The following is a 16,030-nucleotide window of genomic DNA, read 5'->3' on the forward strand; positions in this document are numbered from 1 at the left end:
AAATGTAGGAAACTTTTTTTTTTAATTAGTTACAATTAGCATAAATGGTCATTGCTCTAGAGTCAGGCATATTTTTTAACTTTGTAATTGTATGCTTTGAACACTAATAAAATTGTACTTCAAAATCCAAGGATGAAATGAAAAGTCAAAGAAGCTGATTTAAGAATACGAACCCAGAGGTACTTAAAAAAAAATCTGCAGTTTCATTTAAAGCGTTGCTGTGCTGTGACTTGCTTTCCAAAAACATCAAAGGCATTAGCGCTAAAGAAATTGCAAAATAGAAGAGTCTAATCTTACTTTAGCTACTGCAGAAGAGTGATATTGCATATTAGGCTATGAAGCTAGTTTCTTTAGGCAGTGGCAATGTACTGCAGTGCCAGCTGACTCATTCAACCAAGGAAATGGTGCATAAACATTTCAGATGAGGTAAAAAAATTAGTTTTACAGCTTGATTCCTATGTAGTGCCCTCCTGTCACAAAGCCACAGGAAAATTGCCACATAAAAGACATTATTCCTTATTGCTATTGGACTTCTTCGTATTAAAGCTTTAAACTAATTTATGCAGCAGCAGCATCTCTGCATCACAAATACAGAAGCAAACTGTAAGGAATGAAAGTTAATCTATAAAAGGACGAATCAACACAGAGAGAGCATAATTATTGCTAGGGATAAAGAAAATCTATTTTGCCTTAACACTCCATTGAAAACATGCAAGAAATTTGTGTCAACTGATCCATTTTCAATGAGCTTTGAAGAGCTGCCCCCAACAGAACCGGGGTCAGGGTAAAAGGGTTTCCTGTCCAGGACTGGAAGGACTCTGACAAGTGTGCACTGAGGGAAGGGGGGCTGGAGTCTGACTCAGGAGAGGCGGTCAATGACATGTGCGGTACTGCACAGGCCAGGAGGCAAGAGTTGAAAGCAGGGAACTTTTCAGAGCTGGAGGGTGGAGCACAGGATGTGTTGGAAGAAGAGGAAGAAAAGGCAGGTCAGATAAGTGAAGGACTAGGTGCTTTCCCACTCTCTCCTGCACCACTGTCTCTCAGGAGGGGATTGAAAAGGGATTAGGAGAGGAAACTTCCACACTGCTGTAGCCTCTGTCATGCAGCCCATCAGGGAAGGTAGATAAACTGGTAGAGGGGGAATGGTCTGCTGTTGTGGCAGCTGCTCCATAGAGTGTGTAGGTATCCAGAGCTGTAGAAGCTGTAGAACAGGGGATTAACCTCTGATGCTCAGAAAAAGCCATTTATTACACCAGGAGACTGAGAAGTTGTCAGCTCCTGGGAACTCGGATGGCCAGATTGAACCCAACATTGAGGGACCTACCAATTGGGTGTTGTGGCTGACCAATCTTACCCACCCACAACACAGGTGGTCGGTCTCCAGGTCTCACCGCAACATGTGCCCTCTTTTAGGGAGGATATAATTTATAGTAAGGTTTTGCAACTCTAAATTAATTGTTTAGTGGTCATGGTTTGCATCATTATTTGGGGGAAAATATGAAGTTTCAATACAAAACTTCTTTTAAGTCAGTGCTTTAAATTAGCCATTTTTCTTGTTGATTTAATTCATTAATTTGAGTTGCCTTGATTTAAATCCAGTGCTTTTTTCTGGGGGGATGCAGGGGTACGCATAACCCTAAACATTTTGTGAATCTAAGTCCGGCCTCATTGAGGGGCAGTATTTCAATATGAGTAGGAAAATGAGAGTACCCCTAAACATTTTTAAAGAAAAAAACCCTGTTTAAATCAGTGCACCCAGCATTACAAACCACTGTTATGGTTTGGTTATTCTTGGCAGGCCACTACATCTTTTTACGTAGAAATATCAATACACACATATTCATATTACTGTTTTGATTACAGTTTTCTCCTTAGTTTTATAAGGCAGCTCTTCTTTCAAAAAAATCACATCAACTTTAAAGCATCAGACTAAACTGCTAGTACAGGCCATAACAATTTGCAACAAAATGTAGACTAGGTAAAGGTAAAGGGACCCCTGACCATTAGATCCAGTCGTGACCGACTCTGCGGCGGGGTTGCGGCGCTCATCTCGCTTAATTGGCCGAGGGAGCCGGCGGTTGTCCGCAGACAGCTTCCGGGTCATGTGGCCAGCATGACTAAGCCGCTTCTGGCGAACCAGAGCAGCGTACGGAAACGCCGTTTACCTTCCCGCCGGAGCGGTAACTATTAATCTACTTGCACTTTGACGTGCTTTCGAACTGCTAGGTTGGCAGGAGGTGGGACCGAGCAACGGGAGCTCACCCCATCGCGGGGATTCGAACCGCCGACCTTCTGATCAGCAAGTCCTAGCCTCTGTGGTTTAACCCACAGCGCCACCCACGTCCCTTAAAAATGTAGACTAGGGACATACTAAAAAGTTCAGGTGCTATATTCAATTTTAAAATGGTATTTGTCAAAGTCAAATGAATGAGAAAACAACAACAAATATTTCAATGAGGCAAGGATGAACTGTGTTACAATTAAGATAGTATGTAGTCTTTCATAGACAAGACAAAAAACAAACCTAAAGTACGATTTAGATTTGGCACTTGGTAGCAATAGGTGGAATAACTTCTAGGTAAGAAAATTACATTTCTATTTCTGTGAATGAAACACAATCAACCACTTCAGAAACCAGTTTAGCATTAACATAGGAAAATGAAGTTTTAGTTTTGTATTCTAAAAGTGTAAAGAGATGACAGATAGAGCTATCATCCCACATATTATGCATGCATGCACACATACCCACACATTTATATACATGAACATTCAGGATGAAGTTGAGGGGACAAATACAATCATCTACTTCATACGTAACTGAATTTGAGTTGTGTGGTTTTAAAGATCATATAATATGCAAATTGAAGGATACAGGCTTCTTCAAAACTAATTTTACCAATTCTGCATTTTTTTTAAAAAAAATTAAAACTCTGAAGCTTTTTGTCATCCAGTCTATTTATGTTTTTTATTTAGACAGTGCCACTTGCATACCTGGCACATGAAGTAGGGAGAAAGGCGACAGCAGTAAAGAGGATTATGTTTCACAGCATGTGCTTTTGAAGAGTTCAGCTGCAGGTTAGCCAGTGGGGAAACCCTGCAGCAATCACATTTATTTTGCCTATGCCCCTTAAGATAACATTAGGAAAGAGCTTTGGTTATCCTATTCCATGACTCTGCTTTCTTACCTAGACTAACTGATCAATCCAAATCTTTGCTAAAACATACCTGACCAAGCTCTTATTTTATCATGCACTTATGCAAGTTACTTTTATTGGCTGGTACCATTTTTGATGTTTTCTGTGCTTGCTATTTAATGTACCCAATTATATTTTCAAACGTATTTTTATGTGATGAAGCACAGTGGCTAAGAGATTGAATTCTGTATCAGGGCACCCCTGCTTCAAATCTTGCTTCTGCTGCAAACTTCCTAACTGACCTGAGGTAAGCAACCCTCTCTCATCAAACTTCTCCCCATCTGCAATATGGGGGATAATGACACTGATTTACCTTATATAACTGTTGGATATATGATTACAACAGAATAATGCATATAAAGCATTTTGAACACACTATAAGATGTTAAATAATACTATTAGGATTTTTACAGTATCTTCTATAGAGTCTCTTCTATGAATAATTGTGAGATACAAATTTTAAGTAATAGAACAGGCATTTCATAACTTAATAGGAAGCTTATGCACAAAATATTCAGAATTATCTCCATAACCACAAAATGCACTTTACTCAATTGTTTGCAACTAAATACTTACTTTGAACAACTGCATCAACTAAGTTATACCTTTTATTAACTCTAAAACCACATTTTTCTGTGTATGATGATGTTTTTTGTTTAAAAAATAGTGAAAAATTGGGGGGGGGGTTGTCTTATACATGGGTGGTGAATGCACAGGGGTTTGAGTTTGAGTTCTGGTGTGGGCGGCCCAAGCTCGAGTTTGGTCTCTGGCCCAATTTCTTAATTTTGGGATTTAAAAAAAAGGGGTTGTCTTATATATGGGGGTGTCTTATACACAGAAAAATACGGTGCTTTGCCATTTGCCCTGGACATACTGTACTGTAATCCTCAGCAATATATAACACACTCCAAGAATCTTCAAAACAACAAATGCTACTTCAGTTTTTCATAGAAGCAAAATCATGGATGGAACTAATACCCACATCACACATAGTGCAGTGCTTCAGAATATGGAGAATGTAAAATGCTATGTGAAAGCCATTTTTTGAATGTCTCAGAGACCAGAAATAGCAATCTCTTGTTCAAATATAGGGACTCAGTTTTAATTCCGAGAAGTCAGCTGTGTGAAAACACTTATGTTCTTAGCACTCTAAGACTCTATTTATTAACATAGTATGAAGATGGTTGGCCTTTGCAATTACAGCTTTTTGATTTAATATTTAATCCACAGCATTACTGTTTAATAAGCAGCACACTTAGCTTAGGATACAAACCATAAGAATATTTAAATGATTTGTGGTGATTGTTTAAATAACAATAATTACATATACATTTGAGTGATGACTTTAAGGTATCATTTCCTAGTACCGTAATTGGCTCAGGAGTAAAACATCTCAGAGTAACGGTGCTCAGCAACAAGTTAGAGGTCTTTTGGTTAAATTAGTAGAATAGGAAGATGCAACTGCTTCCTAAGCATTGGATAGAGTAAAAAAGAAGGCAATCTGTAGGTAGTAGTGCCTGATGATTTTTCCGAGAGTTTGTGTAGAATAATAATAATGTACCTGAAAGATCACAAAGAACAGGGTTGTGAGAAGTATCAATAAACTTTGTATTTCGGCAACATGCGACTTGACTAGTAAGTAAGGCTTAGAATTTGAATGACAGGAGAGCATTGGGGGAAGATCTGGGGATTTTGATTGTATAGCTGGGTCAGATGTTATGTGGAAAAGAAAAGCAGAACTCATACGAGACACAAAACTCTGGTAAAATAAATTCAACTTGGAAGCAGGGTGGATCATCATCAAGCTACTTCAGTGAGAGGAAAGCAAGGTATTCAAAACGGGATTCTTGATTAACACTGTGGCAGGGAGAGCTGGCCAGTATTTATTCAGGAATGTGACTTAAATTAACTTAGTCAAAAAGTAGGGTGGAGAAAAGACAAAGAATGGGGGAAGGGGCTCCATAGCTTTGGCACCTTTCAATCTTTGTGCCTCTTTAACACTAGCCAAGATGAGCTTTCTTTCAGTGAAATCTTTGAGCTGTTTGTAGCTGTTGAATGTGTTGTTGGCAGTTTTTCACAACTTGGTAGTAGAGAAAGCAGCTGATTCAATATGCATTACCTAAATCTGAAGACACCAAAGGAGTAGAGTTGTGCTTTTCAGTACAGGACCACTAACCCAAGGGGAAAGTTGTCCAATCTTTCGTATAGATTCTCTCTCCTTTACCTGACATCTCATGCAAAGCTTCAACAACCTTGGATGTGAACTCCTAGTACTTAGAACCAAGAGGAGTGGTGATTCTGCTGATGTACACGGCAGACTTCCTGGTTAAGTTGCTCTCATGTCTGCTGTTGAAATGTTGCTGTGCAACAAACATCCTCTTCCCAGCACAACTCAGGTATTCCTTGCCACTACGTCAACTATTCCATTCTGACTTGCCCCAGTGGGGCTGCCAGGAGGGCTTCTGTCAACAACTACCTTGGAACCATCATTACCACGAAGTGACGGAGGAGTTTCCCAACAATTACAGGGACATAATTGACTGAAGATGTACATACTCATCACATAAAAAGTGTGGGGCTGACAAAGCAATGGGAGTAATAGGCTTTGTGGGTGGAAATTCCAGAAATACAACCGAAGACTTCCCTAATGTTGACCACTGCAAAATTAAGACAGGAATGGGAACATACAACTTTAGATGGCAAGCAGACCTTCGGTAGGATTCCAAGTCTTTAACCCAAAAAGCTGCTGGGTGACATGAAGAAGTTTTCCACACTATGGCGCTACAGCCAATAAAAGGAGCAGTACTTGCCAAGTGTCTCTGTGCCATCAAAACACAAAAGCTCCCCTTCACTTAAGAGAGTTGGAATGTGACAATGCTGGTTGAATGGTCAAAGATTTGGTGGGTTACCTAGAAGATTCAAAGCACACTTATAGAAAAGGGGTGTGACACCCATGGTGTTGCACAACTACAGTGATAAGCCTGAGATAAACTTTTAAAATATTTACAAGCCACAAGAAAACAAAATGCTGCAAAGGATACAGTAAAAAGTACTCTTAGCTAGCTAGCATAGATGTTGATCTCAGGAAACATTGGCAAGGTTATTTTTTAAGCATCCTGACAACCAGTGATGGGTGAGAAGAGTGCTCAGGAGGAGTTAGAAACATTATAACAAAGACTGTTGACATAAGAATGTGAACATACTTGCAAAGGCACTAGCCTTTTGAACACAGAAGGAATGGTACTGCAGTTGTCAATTAAGTACCTGTTCCCAAGTTTACCTGACCAACAGAGTTTAATATATTCGTGCTACAGGGTTTGTGCTGAAAGCTTTGACAGCTCAGAAGTCAGTTATAAATAATCTGGAACAGTTGTGACCGAGTGTTCTTTAGCACTTTCAGACAGACATTCAGGGCAACTGGCAGGGGCTTTGAAAGCTGTTTCCCACATTAGAACCATGATAAAAATAGGAAAAGACTGTTTCCTTGTCTTCTGCTAAAATAGATCTTACTCAACAAGATTTTTACAAGCATGACAGAGCACTGATTTAGCTTCCTCAAAGGTAGTTTAAACTGCTTCCAACAGTAACAATTAAGGCCTTTTGCAGTTCAGCAATAGGTATTTTTTAAAACTAAAGCAAGAGGAAACATGCTGGCATGGCTCCATAGTTCCCATGTACTCATGGGATGCTTCTGCTGGAGGAAGAAGGGAAGTGATTTTTGCCAATTCTTTCTCCCCCTGCTCCTTCAGACCCCCGTCTCTTCTGAAAATCTTCCCTATGGGGATGCAGAAATCTGTGGAATAGTGAAACCGATGCCACAGAGGGAGGGAAACAGGCAATAAGAAACCCCACTGTTCCCCCAGGGAGGAGTCTCTCCTGGACTGCAATTCTTTATGTGAGCTCAAAGGCAACTCTGAAACCCACACACTATTAGGAATCACCTGGTGAAGTAGAAACTGGTTTTACCCTAGGCCTGTACGATAAAATAAAAATAAAATCATAGCCTTCTACAAATGCTCTTTGGGGAAAAGGCATCTTTAAACTTTGCAATCAAACTGGTTGGTTAACTGATTCATTTTGGTTTTCTCATCAACATGTTTATATAGCATATCCATTGCGTCATTTTTTGCTATAGTTAAAAATCATTTTGGAAAAATACAGTTGTTTTTAACATAAACAATGATCAAGTGGAAGATCCTCCAGTGATCTGCCCCATAGTCTGAATAGGAACCATGAATCTTATTAGTCAGCATGCTCTCAAAAATATTACTGCTAGAGATGCTTCACTTACTATTAATCAACTCAGTTCAACCCAGCTAGAGAAGAGGAAATGTACGTTCACAGCCCAAAATACGGCCTATTGAAGTGGCATACATTTTTCTAGGCTAATCATCAGGTGTGATGGAAAATGTAGTCCAGCAATATCTGGAAGGCACCACACTGGCTACTCCTGTCCTATACAGTATGCCTGTGACTATGAAGTCTTGCATGGACTAGCATTGCAACAACTTTAAGCTCTTTTAAACAATCCAGATGCTGGACACGCAAGCAAATGGTTATGAATTTATGTCCTAAAATACTAGCAAACACAATGATATTGCATCTAGCATATTGTTAGAGTGACCCTGTGCACATGCTCAAGAGAGAGATTAAAGAACTTTGAAAAGCCAAAAGAAAAAGCCAAGAACCACATATGTCTTTAGAGAAAGAGAAGAAAGAAACTATTCACATACAAAGCCTCATGTGCTGAAATTCTAAATTCATTTCTAAAAAAAATACTGTTAAAAGGACATCCTTTTTGTGTTTATTTCATATTCTACCATCAGAAGCAGCTTAATTTAAAAATACTTCAAGCACTTAAAAACGTATACTTAAAAATAACATTCACACACAGAAGGAACATTTACATGCAGCAGAAGGCTTATATTAACCCGATTACCTTTAGGTGGAAAATATGACTTGCTTTCAGCTTTATGAGGCCAGTCTACTACAAGAGGTCCAAACCTACGAAAGCTGGCAGTGATTTCATCTATATAAAAAAAAGTTGTAAAGACCTTTAGAAAGGGAACTTCAAGGAAAATGACAATATTTCCCTTCCTCTCCCCACACTGAACATTACTATTTCATAGTACCTTCATCAATGTCAGGAGGCAGACCTCCAACAAACACCTTTCTAGAATAACGTTCCACTCTTTCACCATTTTGACAGCGGGTTGGAGAGCTAAGACCCGATGATAAAGACTGGTCACCATGACTGTCATCTAAGAAGCCATCTTCGAAAGGAAAGAGTGAAGAACGACCTGCAAAAAATGTTGTAGTGTATTAGAAGTCAGAACATTACACTTTTCTGGAAAGACATATTCAATGAACAAACTAAGAGTGTTTTAAAATGTTTCAGTTCATGCTTCCCCCCAATGGGTTTTAAAATCCCTTCTATCATGCTATGCAATCACTGTTGTAGCCAGAGGTAAGTGAATTCTATATTGCAGATGAGTACAAAATTTTTCTCTTGCCTACCTCTACCCCATATTACAGCATGACTTGAACAGTGGTACTCAGATCACTAACCAATAATACACTGTTACTCTAGATGAGCATCTACAAGTGTCAAATTGATGATGTAAGACACCTGTGTCAAATATAGGTGGGTTCAGATGCTGTGAATAATAATTATATCATCATGCATCATGAGGGACGAGTTGAGGTTTGCTTTCAGCACTTCTGCTGGGATTCTGTCCTTTCCTGGGGCTTTACCACATGCCTTGGAGTTGATGGCGTAGACAAATGCCAACCAACCAACCAACCACCACACAATTTTTTTAATATGTACTTGATCCTCCAACCATACATGTGAATAAGTGTCATTTCTGATATCAATACATTTCAAGCATGTTACCAGCAATGACCGGTTTGAACATGTGCAGATGATGAGGGTAATGTTGGGACCCCCTTACTCATTCATCCAGATGCACACAATACACACAATGGTCAAGTGAGTTCAGAAATTAATTTTGGCTAGCATGGAAAGAGGAGATAAAAGATGATAAAGTAGCCCATTCTGTTTGTAGATCACAAAATTTATCTGTAGCCATTTTCATGTTTTATACCACTGATTAGAATGTAGGTCTGCAGGTAGGATTTTGTAAATGTTAATGTATTTTGTCCAGCATCTATGTTTTAGTTGCCTAGGAAATTATTATTATTATTGTAATAAAAATCAAACACAGAAGATTAATCTCTTATTCTGTCACCTGGAATGTTCATAATAATTATAATGGGCAATATACTATAAATTTAGGAAACTAAAAAGTTTTGAAAGGGCCAGTTGTATTAAACACCTGAACAATTTTAAACACATGGGGGAACACTCCATGCTAAGGTGCTTGCTTTGAAGAAATGCTGGATGCCTTAGAAAATTTCATCTTAAAATGTAAAGACTAAAGTGGAAGCATGAGCAAGTCCTAATTAATGTAAGTAGCCAATATAGTATGATCGCATCTGACGCACAATTAACTTGCATTATTTTTACCTTGCACAGTCTGTTTGAAAGCCCACAAATTGCATGCAAGGTAGAGAGCTTAAAAGGTCATTTTGTAACTTGGTTTTCAGACTTGCTTATTGGGCTCTGGGATGCTCTCTGCCTTGCTTGGAAGGTAAGGATGGTCATGTGGGAGCAGTTCAGGTATACATGTTTTTGTGTATACACACCACCGCAGAACATAACACCCTTGCAAGATCCAATCATACTGTAATTCCTATTTTGGATACACTCAAAAACTATGGGTTGGATCTCAAGATAAAAACAAGTACATGGAAGGAAAGTTTTGCATGCCCGCCCTCCTCTCCTCAAATACCCACCTGTGCCCCACTCCAGGGTCACTCCAGAGGATCAGAGGGCCTTCCTAAACAATGTAGGAAGGGGTGTGGATGGGGTGTGCTAAGGGAGTAGAGGACTGCCCGAAATCAGACAGAGGTCTACTCAATTCCTCACCTCCTGCAGTGCCCCCAATGTCACATGCCAAAACCTCTGAAAAAGATTTTTGGGAGGTTCAGGTGGCTGTAAGGAACATAAAATTTTTCTTCTGTAAACTTCCTTAGGTTAAATTAACTTATCTTTGGATCCAAGTCCAACATTTTCATCAATAATTAGTTTCTTCAGTCTTTCCCTGTTCATGTGTCAGCGCTGCTCGGTGAAATTTTATCTTGACAAGGAAGCTTGTTAGAAAGAATGCTGGTCATCTCAGCTTTCACTTTAAAATGTTACGCTAGTTCAGAATTGTAGAGATAGTCTTAACCCTGTGGGTCTTTCTAGATTTTTGTTTATTTAAGGTATTTGTATCCATTTCTATCAAAAATTAATCAAGACAATTAAAATAATAAATACCAGCTAAACAAATTTATAAGCAACAAAAATCATTTAAGTTGCTTTAAAATCCAGTAGGTCAAAAGTTGTAAATGTTTCTAGCATAATACTAAGCAGCAGCACCCAAAACACTCGAAATACATTTTGCTATTCCATAGACTTGGTGCCAAAATAGAAGGCATTTTGCTTCATGCGTGCTCATCGTTATCCAATAAACATCCATGGCACTGATGCATCAGCAATCCCCAAAGCAAGGCAACTGCAACATCTAATGTCAACCTACAAACTTTTTTCATTTTTAATAAACCTGTTTTATTATCATTTTAAATATAATTTTCCAAAGTTTCATTATCTGGAAACAGTTTTTCAAAATTGAATTTTACATGTGAGTAAAACAACAACAGAAGTTCGACGTGCAAGATGACTCAAAAATTCTCTATTATTTTCTCTAAAATTCAGTAAAAGAAAATAGAGAATAGGATAATGACTCTTTAATGCGTTGATTGTTTTGCTTTCTCCTTTGGTGAACTGAAATGTGTGTGTTCTTGCATTCCCTCTTAATTAGATAATGGTGTTGGGAACAGTTATTCTGCATTCACAACTCTAATTTTAAAAGTGAAACAATTCAATATTTAGTTAAGGACAGAAATGAAAATGACAGAAAAGTGTAACATGCACGCAGAACAATAGCAACAAAATATAAGTAGAAAAGGGGAGGCGTCTCAGATCTAATATTCCCCTCTAGCCTCAAGCACCATCATGTAACCCTGCCTAGAAATGATGGAAAAAGCCAGGTATCCACTGCCGTAAGAGTCAAAAAAAGGAGGCAGATAGAAAAATAAGAAAACTTCCCTATGCAAGTTAGGATATGAACTATGAGAATATTCCTTTTAGTAGTTTTGATTAACTAACAAACTCTGCTTAGCTGGGGGCGGGGGATCCAGTTGCTAATGTGTTCCCTGCTCCACATAGTTTTCTTCAGTGCTTATATTTCAAAGACAGATAGTATTTGTGCCTTTTAAAATAGAAGGTTGCAAACAAGACTAAGATATTTTTACTCTAGCCCTTAGTATATTAACAGTGCATTGCTATACATGTCTACTAAGAAATATTTTAACAGGACTTATGATTTTAATGGAACTTACTTACAACTAAGTATTTAGGATTGCAGCCATGTCATGGCTGATATGGAAATTTGAGAAGCATGAAATCCTGTAGGCCCTCACTGGTCAGCCAGCCAGTGGCACATCGTTGGAATGATTGGCAGATATAGTGTTTGGCCATATTATTCAAGTCTGGAAATGGTGACTGAGTAGACTGGCTACAGACAGAGAGCATGGCAGTATTTTGGGAGGGAGCGGGGAGGTTGATACCTGTAACAATACTTCTTGAAATGGTCATCTGTGCTGTCAAACAGGCCTATGCAAATCAACATTTGGGACTTTCTTTTCATCATGAAGTATCCAAGCACAAAAGTACAGCCTATGGTCCCTTAAGCATGTACCCCAAGGACGGCCCTTGGTTTTGGGGATCATTGGTCATGTTGGCTGGGGATGGTGGGAGTTGGACTCCAACAACATTTGGAGGGTCACAAAGTTCGTTATCTATGCTCTAGGTCATGGGTAGGCAAACTAAGCCCCGGGGGCCAGATCCGGCCCAATCGCCTTCTAAATCTGGCCCGCGGACAGTCTGGGAATCAGCGTGTTTTTACATGAATAGAATGTGCCCTTTTATTTAAAATGCATCTCTGGGTTATTTGTGGGGCATAGGAATTCATTCATTCCCCCCAAAAAATATAGTCCGGCCCCCCATAAGGTCTGAGGGACAGTAGACCGGCTCCCTGCTGAAAAAGTTTGCTGACCCCTGCTCTAGGTGCTGAAGTTTGCTGTATGCAAACACAGAAGCCGTATGTGGGATTGCACAGAAACCAGTAAGAATAACGTTCTCCTTTAAAGGGCCACAGTAGCCTGCCCTCCCCCCATCTCTCTCTCTCTCTCTCCTAGGAAACTTCAAAACTAACATGCTAATTTCAGCAGAAACCTTTCTCTCAATTTTAAAATGAGAAGCATGGTCTTTAAAAAAAATCTCAGCATAACTTTAAACTGAAGCTGCTACTTCAACAATGTAATAAAACATACTGCATCACTGAAAAACCATCGAGGCAGAATATGTGCATGGGTTAAATTACTCAAGTTCAGTTTCAAGTATTAAATAATAACTTTAAAAATTGGCAGCAAAACAATGATTTGTGATAAATTAACCACAAGCAATTAGAAATCTGTATTGCATGATTGCAGAAACAGAATCTGTTACAGGAAAGCTGTACAGAGCATTACAGACTTGGGGGTGGCATGATAAAATAATAATTATCCACAGTATATACACATATTATTATGGTCTATCATAGTCTCTGATGAAAACTGAAATGGGTCATAGCTTTAGGAGCTGTGCCTGGGGAAAAGTAAAAACCTCCAGAAGTCCCCAAAGGCACAGAAACAGCGGTACAATACATGTATACTCTGGTGTGCCTCTTCTAGGCAAATGTTTGATATTTTTTATCAGCATCTATAATCTTACATGCTTAAAAGCAACAATTTTTTAAAAAAATAGAAAATTGAGCGCTTCAATTTTTCTTTTTTTTGTTGTTAAAGCATGTGAGATCATAGATGTTGGCCCACACCTGTCCACATAGATCTTTGAAAATAGTTAAACTTTTTTTGCCATTAGTAATATACCAACATTTCATGAATATTTTACTTTGGACAGTTCAGCAGCTACTGTCTACCACTACAGCACTGTGTTTTTTAAGAGAAACAAACAAAATCTCTCTCTTTTCAAAAACACTTCTCCACTATGTTCATATTACTATAAAGCTATATATCCAGTATTGGGACTAGTGCCACTATGGCAGCAAGGGGGAAACACTCCTGTTGCCCCACAGGAGTAACCAGCTGTACATAGCCTCAATTTGCTGTTCCCATCACCATATTCAGTAAAATTTAAAATATTTTTTTTACCTCGTCTCCGCCCATAGCTCCTGGCTGCATGTAAATACAGAAAAATATAGTGGGTATTGGCATAACAGTAATTACTATATATATTGTTTTCGGTAAAATTCAGCTTTTGAAGAAAGTAGTTTAAGTAATTCAAACAGTCCTAGGGTTAGTGACTGAGAGAAGCACTGTCTGGGCAACACGTCTCCCCAATAGCAAAGAATCTGTAGTAGGTGTCTAGAGGATGTAGACATTTATCCAGATGCCTATCTTGAATGATTTTTATGTAGAAAGCATTTTTAAAAGAGTTCCTCACAGAACTCAGTAGAAATAAATAAATACAGCACTGAAAACTCAGCAATGTGCATTGTCAAAACATAACCGCCCAACAGTATCTGTTTAAATGGCTAGACATAAAACTAAAAGTTGTGTGCGCACACATATTTGTATTTCACAGCAACACTAATTTTCAGTATTTATCTCAGATCTTGGCAAAATAATGTCAATGAAGAAACTCACTAGAAAACTCTAATTCTTACAAAAATGTTCAACGTATTTTTAATTTTTTTTAAACATTATAGCCCCCAAAGTGGGGTTTGATAGTTTTTTACAAACCTTGACAAAACTGAGCTATGATAATAGTACATGGGTTACTAAATGTAGTAGAAGAAACAGCAGAAGGGTGCTTATCTGATTGAGGCAGACAACTGAAACAAGCCATTTGGTAAATGAAGCTCTGAGTTAATTAAATGGGTTAGTGTGAATTTCTATACATTGCTTTATGCAGCTGAATCTTTATGAAGCTCCCACAATACTACCTGACATAGCATCTCTGCATTTTAGTCACACACGCTTTTCCTAGAAATGCAAGGTCTATTATCACACTGAGAACAGCAAATGGATATAGTTTTCATTTTCTGATTGCTGCCTCCCTGCTGCAGCAATCTCTGAATTTTGTATTCTCCTTGTATTTCTCTTCTATCACAGAGAAAAATGCAGGCAGGCTGGGTAGGTGGGGGAATACTGTCCAAATGTGTTTTTATATTTACGGAGGGGGGCATGATTTAAACACAGAACTTTATGGAATTCAGCCAGACAAATAATCCTTTGTATGAAGCTAGCTTAATGGACATCCCTATCTACGTGGCAACCAGAAAGCACTTCCCAAATAAAAATAGTGAATAGCTCATGACTGCAAGACGAACATTTTTGGCATTGTAGCTGAAGAAGATTTGACTCTTCTAGCCAATATGTAGCTCATTTTCACATTCACACAACATAAACTTAACAGAATTCAAATGGTTGTAAGCCAAGTGACCTACATTCAGAGAGGAGGCCCAATGAATCAAATGGCTTAATTTAATCATGGCAATAGGATTTCTTGGAGTATGACTTACTCTGTTTATTTTTAAAATAGGTATGTTCTGCTGTTTCAGCTATGGACTGCATAACCCTTGGTGGAAAGGGTGTGTAGGCAGTGGGCTGTGTAAGAACTAAACTGGCAAGAAAATTTTATCCCTCTTGTCCTTTAATAAGGTCAAAATATAATAAATATTTTGGAAACAGCAATAAAAAAGCAATAGCAACAAAACATAGCCGCAGTAAATGAACATTAATAATCAGACAGTGATTATGAACATTAATAATCAGGTCAGTGATCGCTTTCAGTGGGATGACTGGAGTGCATGGAAGGGAACATATAAAAAGAGAGGTGTCCTTAAGGTACTCCAGTTCTGAGCAGGGGTTTAAAAGAAAAGCCCACAGAGTTGAGCCCAAAGACCAAACAGGATTGGAGTATTATACTCTGGTCTCATAAGCCCACAGTCTTCCTAGAAACTAATGAGATAGTATGCTGAGGTTACTCAGCTCTGATAATATTTCAGCCTGGAACTCCACATGACTTCACTCAGAGATTTCATGTAGCTACTGAGAAACAGGGCAGGGTTGCAGTTTGGGAGGGACGGACATACTTCACAGCCTCAACTTTTGGAATGCAGAACTGGCATTCATTCACATGTCTTAAATATGCCATTTAATCTATGTTCTATATATGAAATTTTAGGATACTTAACACATCTATCGGGGCCAAACAAACATCTGAAAGCTTGGATTCAATGTGCTAAACAATTAATGAACAATGAAGCTAAACAATTGGTCCTGCTGTGCTAAGCTAGTTCAGATCCAGAAATTTGGACACAAGATTTTACCAACATGGCTGTGAAAGAGAAAATTATTTATCTTAAGTGTGACTGCCGGGAAAAATTTCAAAGTATTTGGCAAAGATTCCTTGAGTTTTTCCAAAGTCTTAGATTTCTTAAGAAAACTTCATGCAATTTAATGTTTGCATAAATATGGGGTGGGGCAGGTTATGTAACTTTTCTTTTAATGTATTATTTCTTTTGTTTCACTGATCATTGTTCCCCTTGGCAAGGGACAGGATGAGGGAGGGAGGAAATTATAGCTAGTTTTGAAATGCTTTT

General features: G+C 38.5%; 1 protein-coding gene across 8 annotated transcripts in view; it reads right to left on the bottom strand.

The window, feature by feature from the left end:
* The window catches only part of CPEB3 (cytoplasmic polyadenylation element binding protein 3), a 70,505-nt gene that overhangs the window by 10,684 nt on the left and 43,791 nt on the right, over nucleotides 1–16,030 (bottom strand). For 5 of the 8 annotated variants that reach the window (XM_081192186.1, XM_081192187.1, XM_081192184.1 and 2 more), the window contains 3 exons: nucleotides 13,575–13,598; nucleotides 8,327–8,494; nucleotides 8,134–8,223 (listed from right to left, as the gene is read on the bottom strand). In XM_081192186.1, coding sequence (XP_081048312.1) covers nucleotides 8,134–8,223; nucleotides 8,327–8,494; nucleotides 13,575–13,598 — 282 coding nt within the window. The remainder of the gene's footprint in view (nucleotides 1–8,133; nucleotides 8,224–8,326; nucleotides 8,495–13,574; nucleotides 13,599–16,030) is intronic. The other 3 variants (XM_081192185.1, XM_081192183.1, XM_081192189.1) reach the window with 1 other exon arrangement.

This window comes from Podarcis bocagei (genome assembly GCF_964188305.1).
Source record: "Podarcis bocagei genome assembly, chromosome: 4".
NCBI classification, from domain to species: Eukaryota; Metazoa; Chordata; class Lepidosauria; order Squamata; family Lacertidae; genus Podarcis; species Podarcis bocagei.